A 15,896-nucleotide genomic window follows, 5' to 3' on the forward strand; every position below is an offset into this window, starting at 1 on the left:
TGCTTTGTCCCTGCTGTGCAATGTAAGTCATTGCTGCTTCTCCTCCCTATCTGCTGGTCCATATCTCCCTCTGAACTCCCCTCCTCTTCCTCTCTTGTGGGCACCCACGTGACATCACTAGACACGTCATCATCAACGTCACCTTCCCCACCGCTATAAGTAGAGTAGGCAGCAACACCGGGGACCAACCTCCTCCTTGGGCTGATCTGGGTACTGGCGTCAGACTGCTGAGTAGCGCTTGTTGCTACCTCCTCTTCCTGATCCAATACCAAGAGTGGCTGCGCATCAGAAATGTCCTCTTGATATGGATCGGAAAATAATTCCAGTGACTCAAGCGGAAGGTATGTGGTGGTGGTGGTGGTGGTCGTGTTGTTGGTGGTAGTGTCTTTGGGGGTGCACATAGCAGAGAGTGAAGAAGAGGGTGCAGATCGAGAGGATGAGGAGGGTGCAGAAGAGTAAGGCTGAGCGAGCCACTCAACCAAGTCTGGTGCATCCTTTAAAGTAATTGAACGCACCTTCTGCAACTTCCCACTTTGGCTCAAGCCTGTTGCTCCTGCCCTACCCCTACCACCCCTGCGGAAGGGCCTGCCTCTTCCTCTGCATGTCATTTTTTAAATGACCCTGTGACAAAACTCTTAGTCCCTATACCGCTGAAGGACTGCTGCAGTATAGGTGAGCGGTCAGCAGTGGTGCACGTCAACCCTATCTATTGTGGACCTATAGCGGTCCTTACAGAACAGCAGACTGTACCGCACTCAAGCCTATGTACCGTAGCACCCTATACCAAGTTACCAGTCCTTATAAGAACTTTTGTGGACCAAGCAGGTTGTGTATTAGTGTTTAGCAGACTGTACGTCAGTCCCTATACCGCTGAAGGACTGCTGCAGTATAGGGCAGCGGTCAGCAGTGGTGCACGTCAACCCTATCTATTGTGGACCGATAGCGGTCCTTACAGAACAGCAGACTGTACCGCACTCAAGCCTATGTACCGTAGCACCCTATACCAAGTTACCAGTCCTTATAAGAACTTTTGTGGACCAAGCAGGTTGTGTGTTAGTGTTTAGCAGACTGTGCGTCAGTCCCTATACCGCTGAAGGACTGCTGCAGTATAGGGCAGCGGTCAGCAGTAGTGCACGGCAACCCTATGTATTGTGGACCGATAGCGGTCCTTACAGAACAGCAGACTGTAACGCACTCAGGCCTATGTACCGTAGCACCCTATACCAAGTTACCAGTCCTTATAAGAACTTTTGTGGACCAAGCAGGTTGTGTGTTAGTGATTAGCAGACTGTACGTCAGTCCCTATACCAATGAAGGACTGCTGCAGTATAGGGCAGCGGTCAGCAGTAGTGCACGGCAACCCTATGTATTGTGGACCGATAGCGGTCCTTACAGAACAGCAGACTGTAACGCACTCAGGCCTATGTACCGTAGCACCCTATACCAAGTTACCAGTCCTTATAAAAACTTTTGTGGACCAAGCAGGTTGTGTGTTAGTGTTTAGCAGACTGTGCGTCAGTCCCTATACCGCTGAAGGACTGCTGCAGTATAGGGCAGCGGTCAGCAGTGGTGCACGTCAACCCTATCTATTGTGGACCGATAGCGGTCCTTACAGAACAGCAGACTGTACCGCACTCAAGCCTATGTACCGTAGCACCCTATACCAAGTTACCAGTCCTTATAAGAACTTTTGTGGACCAAGCAGGTTGTGTATTAGTGTTTAGCAGACTGTACGTCAGTCCCTATACCGCTGAAGGACTGCTGCAGTATAGGGCAGCGGTCAGCAGTGGTGCACGTCAACCCTATCTATTGTGGACCGATAGCGGTCCTTACAGAACAGCAGACTGTACCGCACTCAAGCCTATGTACCGTAGCACCCTATACCAAGTTACCAGTCCTTATAAGAACTTTTGTGGAACAAGCAGGTTGTGTGTTAGTGATTAGCAGACTGTACGTCAGTCCCTATACCAATGAAGGACTGCTGCAGTATAGGGCAGCGGTCAGCAGTAGTGCACGGCAACCCTATGTATTGTGGACCGATAGCGGTCCTTACAGAACAGCAGACTGTACTGCACTCAGGCCTATGTACCGTAGCACCCTATACCAAGTTACCAGTCCTTATAAGAACTTTTGTGGACCAAGCAGGTTGTGTGTTAGTGTTTAGCAGACTGTGCGTCAGTCCCTATACCGCTGAAGGACTGCTGCAGTATAGGGCAGCGGTCAGCAGTAGTGCACGGCAACCCTATGTATTGTGGACCGATAGCGGTCCTTACAGAACAGCAGACTGTAACGCACTCAGGCCTATGTACCGTAGCACCCTATACCAAGTTACCAGTCCTTATAAGAACTTTTGTGGACCAAGCAGGTTGTGTGTTAGTGATTAGCAGACTGTACGTCAGTCCCTATACCAATGAAGGACTGCTGCAGTATAGGGCAGCGGTCAGCAGTAGTGCACGGCAACCCTATGTATTGTGGACCGATAGCGGTCCTTACAGAACAGCAGACTGTAACGCACTCAGGCCTATGTACCGTAGCACCCTATACCAAGTTACCAGTCCTTATAAAAACTTTTGTGGACCAAGCAGGTTGTGTGTTAGTGTTTAGCAGACTGTGCGTCAGTCCCTATACCGCTGAAGGACTGCTGCAGTATAGGGCAGCGGTCAGCAGTGGTGCACGTCAACCCTATCTATTGTGGACCGATAGCGGTCCTTACAGAACAGCAGACTGTACCGCACTCAAGCCTATGTACCGTAGCACCCTATACCAAGTTACCAGTCCTTATAAAAACTTTTGTGGACCAAGCAGGTTGTGTGTTAGTGTTTAGCAGACTGTGCGTCAGTCCCTATACCGCTGAAGGACTGCTGCAGTATAGGGCAGCGGTCAGCAGTGGTGCACGTCAACCCTATCTATTGTGGACCGATAGCGGTCCTTACAGAACAGCAGACTGTACCGCACTCAAGCCTATGTACCGTAGCACCCTATACCAAGTTACCAGTCCTTATAAGAACTTTTGTGGACCAAGCAGGTTGTGTATTAGTGTTTAGCAGACTGTACGTCAGTCCCTATACCGCTGAAGGACTGCTGCAGTATAGGGCAGCGGTCAGCAGTGGTGCACGTCAACCCTATCTATTGTGGACCGATAGCGGTCCTTACAGAACAGCAGACTGTACCGCACTCAAGCCTATGTACCGTAGCACCCTATACCAAGTTACCAGTCCTTATAAGAACTTTTGTGGAACAAGCAGGTTGTGTGTTAGTGATTAGCAGACTGTACGTCAGTCCCTATACCAATGAAGGACTGCTGCAGTATAGGGCAGCGGTCAGCAGTAGTGCACGGCAACCCTATGTATTGTGGACCGATAGCGGTCCTTACAGAACAGCAGACTGTAACGCACTCAGGCCTATGTACCGTAGCACCCTATACCAAGTTACCAGTCCTTATAAGAACTTTTGTGGACCAAGCAGGTTGTGTGTTAGTGATTAGCAGACTGTACGTCAGTCCCTATACCAATGAAGGACTGCTGCAGTATAGGGCAGCGGTCAGCAGTAGTGCACGGCAACCCTATGTATTGTGGACCGATAGCGGTCCTTACAGAACAGCAGACTGTACTGCACTCAGGCCTATGTACCGTAGCACCCTATACCAAGTTACCAGTCCTTATAAAAACTTTTGTGGACCAAGCAGGTTGTGTGTTAGTGTTTAGCAGACTGTGCGTCAGTCCCTATACCGCTGAAGGACTGCTGCAGTATAGGGCAGCGGTCAGCAGTAGTGCACGGCAACCCTATGTATTGTGGACCGATAGCGGTCCTTACAGAACAGCAGACTGTAACGCACTCAGGCCTATGTACCGTAGCACCCTATACCAAGTTACCAGTCCTTATAAGAACTTTTGTGGACCAAGCAGGTTGTGTGTTAGTGATTAGCAGACTGTACGTCAGTCCCTATACCAATGAAGGACTGCTGCAGTATAGGGCAGCGGTCAGCAGTAGTGCACGGCAACCCTATGTATTGTGGACCGATAGCGGTCCTTACAGAACAGCAGACTGTACCGCACCCAAGCCTATGTACCGTAGCACCCTAGACAGACCAAGTTACCAGTCCTGATAAAGAGCTTTGTGGAACAAGTGAGTTGTGAATGATTAGCAGACTGCAGCAGAAGGGCAGCAGTCAAGTATAATATTCTTTCTATATTTGGAAGAAAGAATATTATACGTGTACAAGCCTATTACCGTACCACTGATACCAGTCCTGAAAAGAACCTTTGTGGAACTAATAGTAACAGCAAGTCTTTAAAATTATCCTCACTGCCTGACACACTGCTTCCTGCCTGTCCCTATACAAATTGGCAAAAAAGAGTAGGCTGGAACGATTAGCTGGAACAGCTCTTTTGTGGACCTGATAGTAACAGCTAATGATGATGATGATGATGATGATGAAGAAAGACTAATCTGGCTGAGCTGTCCCTAAAATAGCAGCATACAGCGCTCTGTCCCTTTATCTAAACTGACAAAAGAAACTCAGGCTGCTGACCTAACACCTATACCAGTCCTGAAAAGAACTTTTGTGTACCAAATAGCTAGCGTTTTCTCTGTCCCTACTCCACACAGGATCCTTTCCCTACAGTGACAGAAGAAAGAATGTAAAATGGCCACCGGATCGGGTGTATTTATAGGTTAGGGGGAATGTCCAAGTGTCCATGAGCTGTCATGTCTCAATTGGTTGTCCTGTAACACATGATAAACGTGTCACGAAAGGTTAAAGTTCTTGTATACATTAAACACGTAAGTCCGCCGGGGCGAACGACGGAAAAAGGCGTTCGAACCCGCGGACGGCGAAAGTCGGAAATTCGCCGCGAAACGACCGCCGGGCGAACCGTTCGGCCATCACTATTAGAGAATACAGAACTAAGTATCGTTTTGTGGTGCTAAGAAATTTGTATTGAATTTAACAACAAGCAGTACAATAGATCATCTTCAGTCAGCAACAATAGATCCCACTAGCAACAGTGGACTACCTGCAGCAAAATATCAACACCCCCCCACCCCACAATAGACTCCAAGCAGCAACAACAGATCTCCCCACAGCCAGCTTCATAGAACCCTCCAGCGGTCAGTAACAATAGACCCCCCTCTACATTATCATTGGGCAAGAGGGAAGCGATGGAACAAGACGTGTTCAGACGTGTTCCGTTTGGACTGAACATTCAGCTCATACCTAGTGGTGACTTGTTTGGCCGCTTATTGAAACCCAGATACCTTTGGCCATAAAATTTTTGTCTGTTTCTACTAACAAATGCTGACTATTGCTTAGCAGAGACTGATTTTTTATTTTATTTTTAGGCTATTCAGAGAGATGGAGCTGAGTGCGGTGGCGTTGTTGATGGTGGTCTCTGTGTCTCTTGCACAGGAAGGTAAGTGATAGAGCCTGCGTACACTTACTGCTAGAGGAAATAAGGGATGTATGATATTTCCATTCTTCTCCGCTTTTCTATTTCTCTTTACATAAAGAGGTTCCACAAGGAAGAGCTTGGCTCTTCCCCCTTCCCTATTGGAAGCTCTGCTTACTGAATTACAGCCATTAGATCATCACTGGGGAAGAGCCGAACACCCCCCTCGGTTTGGTTCGCACCAGAACATACCGAACAGGCAAAACATTTGGAAGGACGCACGAACACAGTTAAAGTCTATGGGACACGAACATGAAAAATCAAAAGTGCTCATTTTAAAGGCTAATATGCAAGTTATTGTCATAAAAAGTGTTTGGGGACCCGGGTCCTGCCCCAGGGGACATGGATCAATGTAAAAAAAAGGTTTTGAAAACGTTATTTTTTTCGGGAGCACTGGTTTTTTAATACTTAAAGTGATACAATATAAAAGAAATATTCCTTTAAATATCGTGCCTTGGGGAGTGTCTATATTATGCCTGTAAAGTGGCACGTGTTTCCCGTGTTTAGAACAATACCACAGCAAAATTATATTTCTAAAGGAAAAAATGTCATTTAAAACTGTTTGCGGCTATAATGAATTGTCGGGTCTCGGCAATATAGATAAAACTCATTGAAAAAAAAAGAGCATGAGTTCCCCATGTTTTTTTTTTACCATTTTTGACACTTTTTATTACCCTGTTACTAATTCACATGGGGGAGGAGGCTGGGATCTGGGGGTCCTGGGACAAGGTGCTTTGGGGTCAGACCCCAAAGCACCCTCCCCATATTGAGGGCAGGTGGCCTGGTACAGTTCAGGAGGGGGGGCGCTCTCTCGTCTCCCCCTCTTTTCCTGCGGCCTGCCAGGTTGCGTGCTCGGATAAGGGTCTGCTATGGATTTGGGGGGGACCTCTACACCATTTTTTTTTTATTTTGGCGCAGGGTTCCCCCTTTAATTTCCATATCAGACCTGAAGGGCCTGGTATGGATTTTAGGGGGACCCCCACACAACCTTTTTTTTTTTAAATTTTGGTTCGGGGTTCTTCTTAATATTCATACCAGACCCAAAGGTCCTGGTAACGGACTGGGGGGGAACCCATGCTATTTTTTTCCAATGAGTTTTATCTATATTGCCGAGACCCGACAATTCTTTATAGCCGCAATCAGTTTTAAATGACAATTTTTCCTTTAGAATTTTCATTTTGCTGTGGTATTGTTCTAAATACGGGAAACACACGCTACTTTACAGACATACTATAGACACCCCCCAGGAACGATATTTAAAGGAATATTTCATTTTTATTTTTTCACTTTAATCATTATTATAATCACTGCTCCCGAAAAAACGGACGTCTTTAAAACTTTTTTTTTTGCATTGATACATGTCCCCTGGGGCAGGACCCGGGTCCCCAAACACTTTATAGGACAATAACTTGCGTATAAGCCTTTAAAATTAGCACTTTTGATTTTTCATGTTGGTGTCCCACAGACTTTACGAACATTGGGATCAACCCTAATCACCACCCAGTGGCGGCCGGTGCTTAATATTTTCATGTCACACAACTGGGTGGGCTCAGGGTGCAGTGTCACCCTTTTTTGAAGTCAAAGTGAAGTCATGTGCTTAAAAAAAAAAAAAACATTGGAATCCATGCATCTGGCACCCTGCATGTAGATTAGGGGTCGGGCGCATGGATTGAGGAGGGGGGGCGGCCCCCCAGCGCCCTTAATGGATGGACCTTCACTGGGATAGCCATGGGCTATGTGATGTCTGAGTCATGACCTGAGTTCATCCACATGGAGACAGACAACTCTTCTAAGAAATGATCTGACATAGACACCTATTTGTGGCATGTAGTCTGACTGGAGTATTGGCCTGGTATTGGATGGGGTCTTGCGAATTGCAATTGAAGCACCACACCACTGGTAAAAGGACCAAATCAGATGCAACTTTATTCCACTGAAAGTTAGGGATATAATCTGAAAAATATCCAACACGTTTCTTGTCCAAGTGCCCCCCCCCCCCCCCCCCTTCATCAGGGTTTGACTGGCAACAATGTGAACAAACCAAAAGTGAACTATACCTACAATTGTATTTTTTTCTCAGTGTGAATTCAGCCGCTTGTCAGCTGGCAGACCTGAGCTCGGTCATCCAGTGCAGCAGTTCTCTGCATAGACCTTTTGGAACCACAAACAAGGGAAAGTCACAAAGTTAACCAACGTCAACTACTTGCCACCCACCAACAACATATTTACTGCTGGCAGGCAGCAGCCACAGGCCCCCTCGACGTACATTGCAGTGAACTTAACTTTCTGGTTTTCAGGTGCGTGCGCATGCGTGTACGCCCCTTGCTGATTTGTGCTGTGATTGGCCACAGCACAAGTTTGTCAGCAGGTTTCAGCCAATGATTTTGGCTGAATACGTGCTGATCGATCGTGGCCAATCACAGCACAGGGCTCTGTGTTTACAACTCTGTGTACACAGAACAGCGATCTGGCTCCTTCTTCTCCCTGAATTCATCTCTGAGTTGGGCGGTGGGGGGCATCTAACAAAGCAAAAAAATAATATAGTGTACAGTGGGAAAATAGTAATTTTAATGTAGCTTAAAAAAAACAAACAAGCTTTTAACCACTGCAGCTCCGGAAAGGTTTTACCCCCTTCCTGGCCAAGCAGGCAGCTCCCGGTTTACAGACTTGGAGCCAGTCTCCCCTGTCCCTTCACCCTTCAAGCTTCCATGCGTTTGTGTATTCAGACGTCCACCCCGAACATTGCAGAGATAAACACAGACTCTTTCAAGCCTTACTGTACATGGCGGGAGACATGTGTGGTTTGTCCCATGGTTGACATGTTTCGCCCACTGTGGGCTTCTTCAGAACCTCAAGGGGATGCAGCAATATATGTTGCAATCCCAGTATCATAACCACTTCACCTCCAAAAGGTTTACCCCCACTTAATGGCCAGGCCATTTATTTGCAATAAAACACTTAAATTGTTACTTTGACAAGTGCGTGGTCGTGCAAAACTGTACCCAAAAGGATGTTCTTTGTTCCTACAAATAGAGCTTTCTTTTGGTGGTATTTGATCACCTCTGAGGTTTTTATTTTTTTTATAAACAAAAGAAGACCGACAATTTTGAAAAAAAAAACTAATATTTTTTACTTTCTGCTATAAAACGTCTACAGCTACGCCATTCTTTTTTAATGTTGGTGCAGGGTTCCCCTTAATTTCAATATCAGACCTGAAATGCAATTTTTTTTAAAATTTTGGTTCGGGGGTTCCCCTTAATATTCATACCAGACCCAAAGGGCCTTTATTGCCGAGACCCGACAATTCATTAAAGCTGTGATCACTTTTAAATGACATTTTTTCCTTTAGAAATGTAATTTTGCTAGGGTGGTATTGTTCTAAACGTGGGAAAAATGTGCCACTTTACAGTCATTCTATAGATACCCCCCCCTCCCCCCCCCGGCACAATATTTAAAGGATTATTTAATTTTTATTGTTTCACTTTAAGCATTAAAAAAATCACATCTCCCGAAAAAACAACAGTTTAAAAAGAAATGCATTGATAGATGTCCCCTGGGGCAGGACCCGGGTCCCCAAACACTTTTTATGACAATAACTTGCATATGAGCACTTTTTATTTTTCATGTTCGTGCCATTTTTTTCAATGATTTTTATCTATATTGCCAGGATCTGGCAATTCATTACAGCCACGATCAGTTTTAAATTACTTTTTTTTCCTTTAGAAATTACCCGGGTCCCCAAACACTTTTTATAAAATAACTTGCATATGAGCACTTTTGATTTTTCATGTTTGTGTCCAATAGACTTTAACAGTTTTCGCTTGGTGCGAACTGAACTGGGGGGGGGGGGTGTTCGGCTCATCCTTAAAAATGAAATATTCCTTTAAATATCCTGCCTGGGGGGTGTCTATAGTATGCCTGTAAAGTGGCACAGTTTTCCCGTGTTTAGAACAATACCACAGCAAAATGAAATTTCTAAAGGAAAAAAAGTCATTTAAAACTACTTAAGGGTCTGGTATGGATTTGGGGGGGCCCTATGCCATTTTTTTTATTTGGTGCAGGGTTCCCCTTAATATGCATACCAGCCCTGAAGGGCCTGATATGGATTTTGGGGGGACCCCTGTGCAATAAATTTTTTTTTGGTTTGGGGTTCCCCTTAATATTCAAACCAGACCCAAAGGGCCTGGTAATGGACTGGGGGGAATCCATGCCATTTTTTTCAATGATTTTTATCTATAGTGCCAGGATCTGGCAATTCATTACAGCCACGATCAGTTTTAAATTACTTTTTTTCCTTTAGAAATGTAATTTTGTGGTGGTACTGTTCTAAACACGGGAAAACTGTGCCACTTTACAGGCATACTATAGACACCCCCCCCCCCCCAGGCATGATATTTAAAGGAATATTTCATTTTTATTGTTTCACTTTAAGCATTATTAAAATCACTGCTTTCGAAAAAGGGCAGTTTTTAAAACTTTTTTTGCATTGATACATGTCCCCTGGGGCAGGACCCGGGTCCCCAAACACTTTTTTACGACAATAACTTGCATATTAGCCTTTAAAATTAGCAATTTTGATTTTTCATGTTCGTGTCCCATAGACTTTAACAGTTTTCGCTTGGTGCAAACTGAACCGGGGGGTGTTCGGCTCATCCTTAACCACTTCCCACCTGGCCAATGCACATATACGGCCTGGTGGGAGCCGTCTACTTCTGATAGGACGTTCAGGAACGTCCACCAGAAGGAGCGGGATCGCACGCGCACGTGCCCACACAGCGGCGCGATCCCGATGCGCCCGTGTCACCCGGACATGGCGCATCTCAGATCGGCAGGAGGGCTCTGTGATTGGCCCTCCTGATCACATGACGGCCGTGTCCAATCACGGCCGTCATGTGATGTAAACAAACAGCCGGTTGCTAGGCAATCGGCTCCTCCTCTCCTCACACAGAAGTCATCGCTGAGGAGAGGAGAGCAGAACGCTGCAGCCGGCTGATGATCAGTGAGTATGAGCTGTTTTTTACAGCTTTTTACTCACTGATCACCAGTCTAGTGTAAACACAAATCACCACACAGTGTAAACACACCACACAGTATAAACACAATGTCCCCACACACGTCCCCAAAACATACATGTCCCCAAATAATAAAAACACATGTCCCTAATAAAAAAAACATGTCCCCCACATATGTCCCACTAAAATCACATGTCCCAATGATTATCTGCACACATATGTATGTGATCACCTGCACGCATATGTACATGATCATTTGCGTACATATGTCCCTGATCACACAAACCAATTATTATACACTTAACAGAATTTTTTTTACCAAAAACATGTAGCAGAATACATTTTGGCTTAAATTTATGACAAAATTTGATTTTATTGGATTTCTTTTAAAATAGAAAAAAGAAAATATAGTTTTTTTTCCAAATTTCCGCTTTTTTTGTGCTTATATCGCAAAAAATAAAAAACTGAGTCGTGAATAAATACCACCAAAATAAAGCTCTATTTGTGCGAACAAACTGATAAAAATTTCATTTGGGTACAGTGTAGCATGACTGCGCAATTGTCACTGAAAGCGCTAGAGCGATGAAAGCTGAAAATTGGGCTGGGAAGGAAGGGGGTGAAAGTGCCCTGTATTGAAGTGGTTAAAAATGAAATATTCCTTTAAATATCCTGCCTGGGGGGTGTCTATAGTATGCCTGTAAAGTGGCACAGTTTTCCCGTTTTTAGAACAATACCACAGCAAAATTACATTTCTAAAGGAAAAAAAGTAATTTTAAACTACTTAAGGATCTGGTATGGATTTTGGGGGGGACCCCTAAGCCATTTTTTTTACTTGGTGTAGGTTTCCCCTTAATATCTATACCAGCCCTGAAGGTCCTGGTATGGATTTTGGGGGGACCCCCGTGCAATTTTTTGGGGGTTTGGGGTTCCCCTTAACATTCAAACCAGACCCAAAGGGCCTGGTAATGGACTGGGGGGGGGGGAACCCATGCCGTTTTTTTTTTCAATGATTTTTATCTATATTGCCAGGATCTGGCAATTCATTACAGACACGATCAGTTTTAAATTACTTTTTTTCCTTTAGAAATGTAATTTTTTGGTGGTACTGTTCTAAACATTGAAAAACCAGTGTCACTTTGTAGGCATACTATAGACACCCTCCAGGCATGATATTTAAAGGAATATTTCATTTTTATTGTTTCACTTTAAGCATTATTAAAATCACTGCTCCTGAAAAATGGGCATTTTTAAAACTTTTTTTTTGCATTGATACATGTCCCCTGGGGCAGGACCCGGGTCCCCAAACACTTTTTATGACAATAACTTGCATATAAGCCTTTAGAATGAGCACGTTTTGGTTTTTCATGTTAATGTCCCATAGACTTTAACAGTGTTCCACGACTTTCAAATTTGTGCCGCATAATGTTCGCTGTTTGGTGAACAGGCGCACAACGGATGTTCAAGTTGAACTTACATTCGACTCAAACATTGAGCTCATCCCTATTACTAAGCCCCAGAGAGCTGGAGTCCAGAAGGTACTGCAGGAGCCACACATCCGCTGCATACTAGGTCTGGGGTTGTGTCCCGCTCCCAGTGATGATGAAGGATGATGAATTAAAATACAAGAACAAATGGGGCACTTGACTTGGATTTTCCAAGGGCCAATGGAATTGTTGCCAGACACACCAGCTCCATTTTAGCAGCCCTCCACAAAAAGGGACAGCCCTCGGGAAAAAGGCAGAGGACCCAGAGTTGAGAATCCACATACATACAATCCAGTAATGCCCCGTGCACATCATAGGATTTTCCGACAGAAAATGTTCAAAGTGAACTTGTTGTCGGAAATTCCAACTGTGTGTAGGCTCCATCGGACATTTTCCATCGGAAATTTCTGACACACAAAATTTGAGAGATGGATCTCAAATATTCTCACAACAAAATCCGTTCTCGTAAATTCCGATCGTGTGTACACAATTCCGACGCACAAAGTTCCACGCATGCTCGGAATCAAGCAGAGCTTTATTTTTTCTCGGCTCGACGTACGTGTTGTACGTCACCTCGTTCTTGACGTTCGGAATTTCCAACAAGATTTGTGTGACCGTGTGTGGGCAAGACAAGTTTGAGCCAATGTCCGTCGGAAAAAACAAAACAAAACATGGATTTTGTTGTCGGAATGTAAATCCAAGGTAAATTAATGATAAAACTGATTTGTAGAAGAATAGAGCTAATGAGTTTCGTGGACCAAACAACCCTCCCTCCCGTATCAGGGCTTTAGAATGCTGGCTGTGCTTAAATGGACTGCAGATAACAAATAAGACTGCACTGGCATTTATTGATTGGAAAGTTTCAGGAGGGCAGGTTACGCCAGTGTTAGTGAATGAAGCACAGGAACTCATGAAAATTTCCAAGCGGTAAATCCCAGTGCAGTCTGATTTGATATTTTCTCACCTAAGTCAGTTTAAGCACAGCCAGAAATCTTAAGCCCTGATCAAGGGGGAGTGTGTTGGGCCCCCCGAAAATGAATTGTCTCTATTCTGCTACAAACCATTTTTATCATTTAATTACCTTGGAATCTTGGACGTTTGTTTAGTGCTCTCATTGTATGTGAATGATGAAAAATGAGGATGAATGATGATGAATGGCTGAGCAGAAGAAGGAGATTGAGGGACAACATCAGAAATGATGTCTACATGCCCTTCCATGGCAGTGGAGAGACAGATTTATGACTCCTGCTGTACGTTCCACCACCAGATCAGCGGGGCCTACTAATAACTACTGTATGTAAGTAAAAATAACTTACAGATTAAACAAATCATAGCAAATGTTAATACACAATTTAATGTAAAAAAAAAAAGAAGCATTATGTCTGAAGTTGGGCTTTAACCACTTGCTTACTGGGCACTTAAACCCCCCTCCTGCCCAGACCAATTTTCAGCTTTCAGCGCTGATGCACTTTGAATGACAATTGCGCGGGCATACAACACTGTACCCAAATGAAATTTTTATCATTTTTTTCCCACAAATAGAGCTTTCTTTTGGTGGTATTTAATTACAGCTGGGAGTTTTATTTTTTGCTAAACAAACAAAAAAAGATGCAAAAAAAAATCATGTTTAATAGTTTGTTATAAAATTTTGCAAACAGGTAATTTTTCTCCTTCATTGAAGTGCGCTTATGAGGCGGCACTGATAGGCTGCACTGGTGGGCACTGATAGGCTGCATTGGTGGGCACTGATAGGCTGCATTGGTGGGCACTGATAGGCTGCACTGATAGGCATAGTTAAGGCGGCACGAATAGGCACAGATAAGGCGGCACCGATGGGCACAGATAAGGCGGTACTGATGGGCAAAGATGGGCACAGATAAGATGGCACGGATGGGTGGCATGGATGGGTGGCACTAAGGGGCACTGATAGGTACCACTGATAGCTGGGACTGATGGGCACTGATAGGTGGCACTGACAGGTGGCTCTGATAGGTTGTACTGCTGGGCACTGATGGGCGCCACTGATGGGCACTGATGGGCACAGATATGTGGCACTGGGGTGTAGCACCTTTGTTGAGGCAGATTGTGGGCACTGCTGGGTGACACTGTGGGCACTGCTGGGTGGCACTGACGGGGGGGCACTTATTTTTTAATGAGGTGGCACTGGCAGGGGGCAGGTGGGCACTGGCAGGGCTGGCCGTGATCGGGACTGATGTCCCGATCACGGCCGCCGATGATCGGCTCTTTTTTTTTCTCCTCGCTCTGTCAGCACGAGGAGGAATAATGGCCGATTACCGACTCCGTTGTATCACATGATCAGCTGTCATTGGCTGACAGCTGATCACGTGATAAGGGGTCGGGATCGACCCCTTGTTCGGATCGGTGATCAGGCAAGTCTCATAGACTCGCCGATCATAGAACGTGCTGCGCGCGCCCCTCAGGGGGCGCGCAGGCCGCTCGTGCACGGGACAACGTCAATAGACGTCGTCCCGGCAAAGGAGGTACGCGCTGTAGCCATCATTCTGCTATAGCGCGGGTCTCAAGTGGTTAATAAGCAAGGCAGCCAGTTTGTATACCTGGTAGTATTATGCCGCATACACACGATCGAATTGTCCGGCGTACTTAGTCCGGCAAACAATCCGGCGGATAGTCCGGCAGACTTTCTACCGAACGGACTTGGCCACACACGGACACACAGAAAGTCCGGCGTTTGCTAGCGCGATGACGTACAGCACGTACAACGGGACTAGAAAAAGGAAGTTCAATAGCCAGTAGCCAATAGCTTCCTTTTCGTACTTGCTTCTGAGCATGCGTCATTCTTAGTCCGCCGGACTAGCATACTGACGAACGTATTGTCCGCTGAAACCCAAGTCCGGCGGAAAGATTGGACTGCAAAAATACTTTCTAAGTCCGCCGGACTTTATGCTGAGAAAGTCCGCTGAAGCCCACACACGATCGGATTGTCCAGTGGAATGCATTTCGGCGGACTAAGTACGCCGGACAATTCGATCGTGTGTACACGACATTAGTACCCCTATACATTATGTAGCCAGGTGCCTGTGTCATTGTGGGACATTCTTTAAAGCAGAGTTCCGCCCAAAAGGGGAACTTCTGTTCATTTGTCTCCTCTCCCCCCTCCGGTGCCACAATTGGCTCCTTTCGGGGGGGGGGGGGTTGGTTCCTGTTCCCACTTCCAGGAGTCCGGGCTGCTCCCTCCTCCTTTCCCTGTCGCCGGGCCAGTAGGAGAGAGAAGTGGGGCACATGCACAGTAGAGTTCCCGGTGTGAGACGGCGGCAGCACCTGACAGCCGATGGAAACTTCCACTGCGGTGCCGACATTGCTGGACTCCAGGTCAGGTAAGTGTCCGATTGTTAAAAGCCAGCATCCGCAGGAAAGTGTGCCTGCTGGCTTTTATTTTATTTATTTTTTGGGTGGGACACCGCTTTAACAAAGGCTACAGTGAGTTTGTTTCCCTCTAGTGTTCAGCCTGGACATTGTGACACCTTTTCCTGAATGCAAAGAGAGCGAGAGGCCACTACTGAAATTAGGGGATCGTGGGATGTGTGGTCCGGAAAACCAGGATTTGTATTGGAGCCAGTGCTTCTGCAGACTACAAGTTCCAGCTGGCTGGGAGAGAGAGGGATGCTGGGTGAGGACATAAATGGTAGTGTGAGAGGTCGGGTGTGGAAAATTTACCATCTTTGACAGGGAATCCGTCAACGTGAAATATGATAGACAATGGTCGAGCCTAAGACTAGGGGCCTTGAGAGAGTGGAAAACGAAGAAAAGGTAGAAAGAAGAAGGAGGAGGAAGTGGGGAAAGTCCCCAGGTGTGACCCGACCATTGATGTAGATGTAGCGATAGGAAACACAATAGTTACGGTAGTTACCATGGCATAAGGACGGATTCTTCAAAGTTCGGTGGCAAGTGGTGTTTGATCCAGGGTTGAAGAT

General features: G+C 45.7%; 1 protein-coding gene across 2 annotated transcripts in view; it reads left to right on the plus strand.

Moving 5' to 3' along the window:
• Positions 1–15,896, plus strand: part of LOC143961855 (C-reactive protein-like) — a 43,139-nt gene that overhangs the window by 5,213 nt on the left and 22,030 nt on the right. For both annotated transcript variants that reach the window (XM_077471191.1, XM_077471192.1), the window contains exon 2: positions 5,341–5,411. In XM_077471191.1, the coding sequence (XP_077327317.1) occupies positions 5,341–5,411 (71 nt within the window). The remainder of the gene's footprint in view (positions 1–5,340; positions 5,412–15,896) is intronic.

The sequence above is a fragment of the Lithobates pipiens genome, unplaced genomic scaffold (genome assembly GCF_037356315.1).
Source record: "Lithobates pipiens isolate NorthernLeopardFrog02 unplaced genomic scaffold, aLitPip1_a1.2 Scaffold_8, whole genome shotgun sequence".
NCBI classification, from domain to species: domain Eukaryota; kingdom Metazoa; phylum Chordata; class Amphibia; order Anura; family Ranidae; genus Lithobates; species Lithobates pipiens.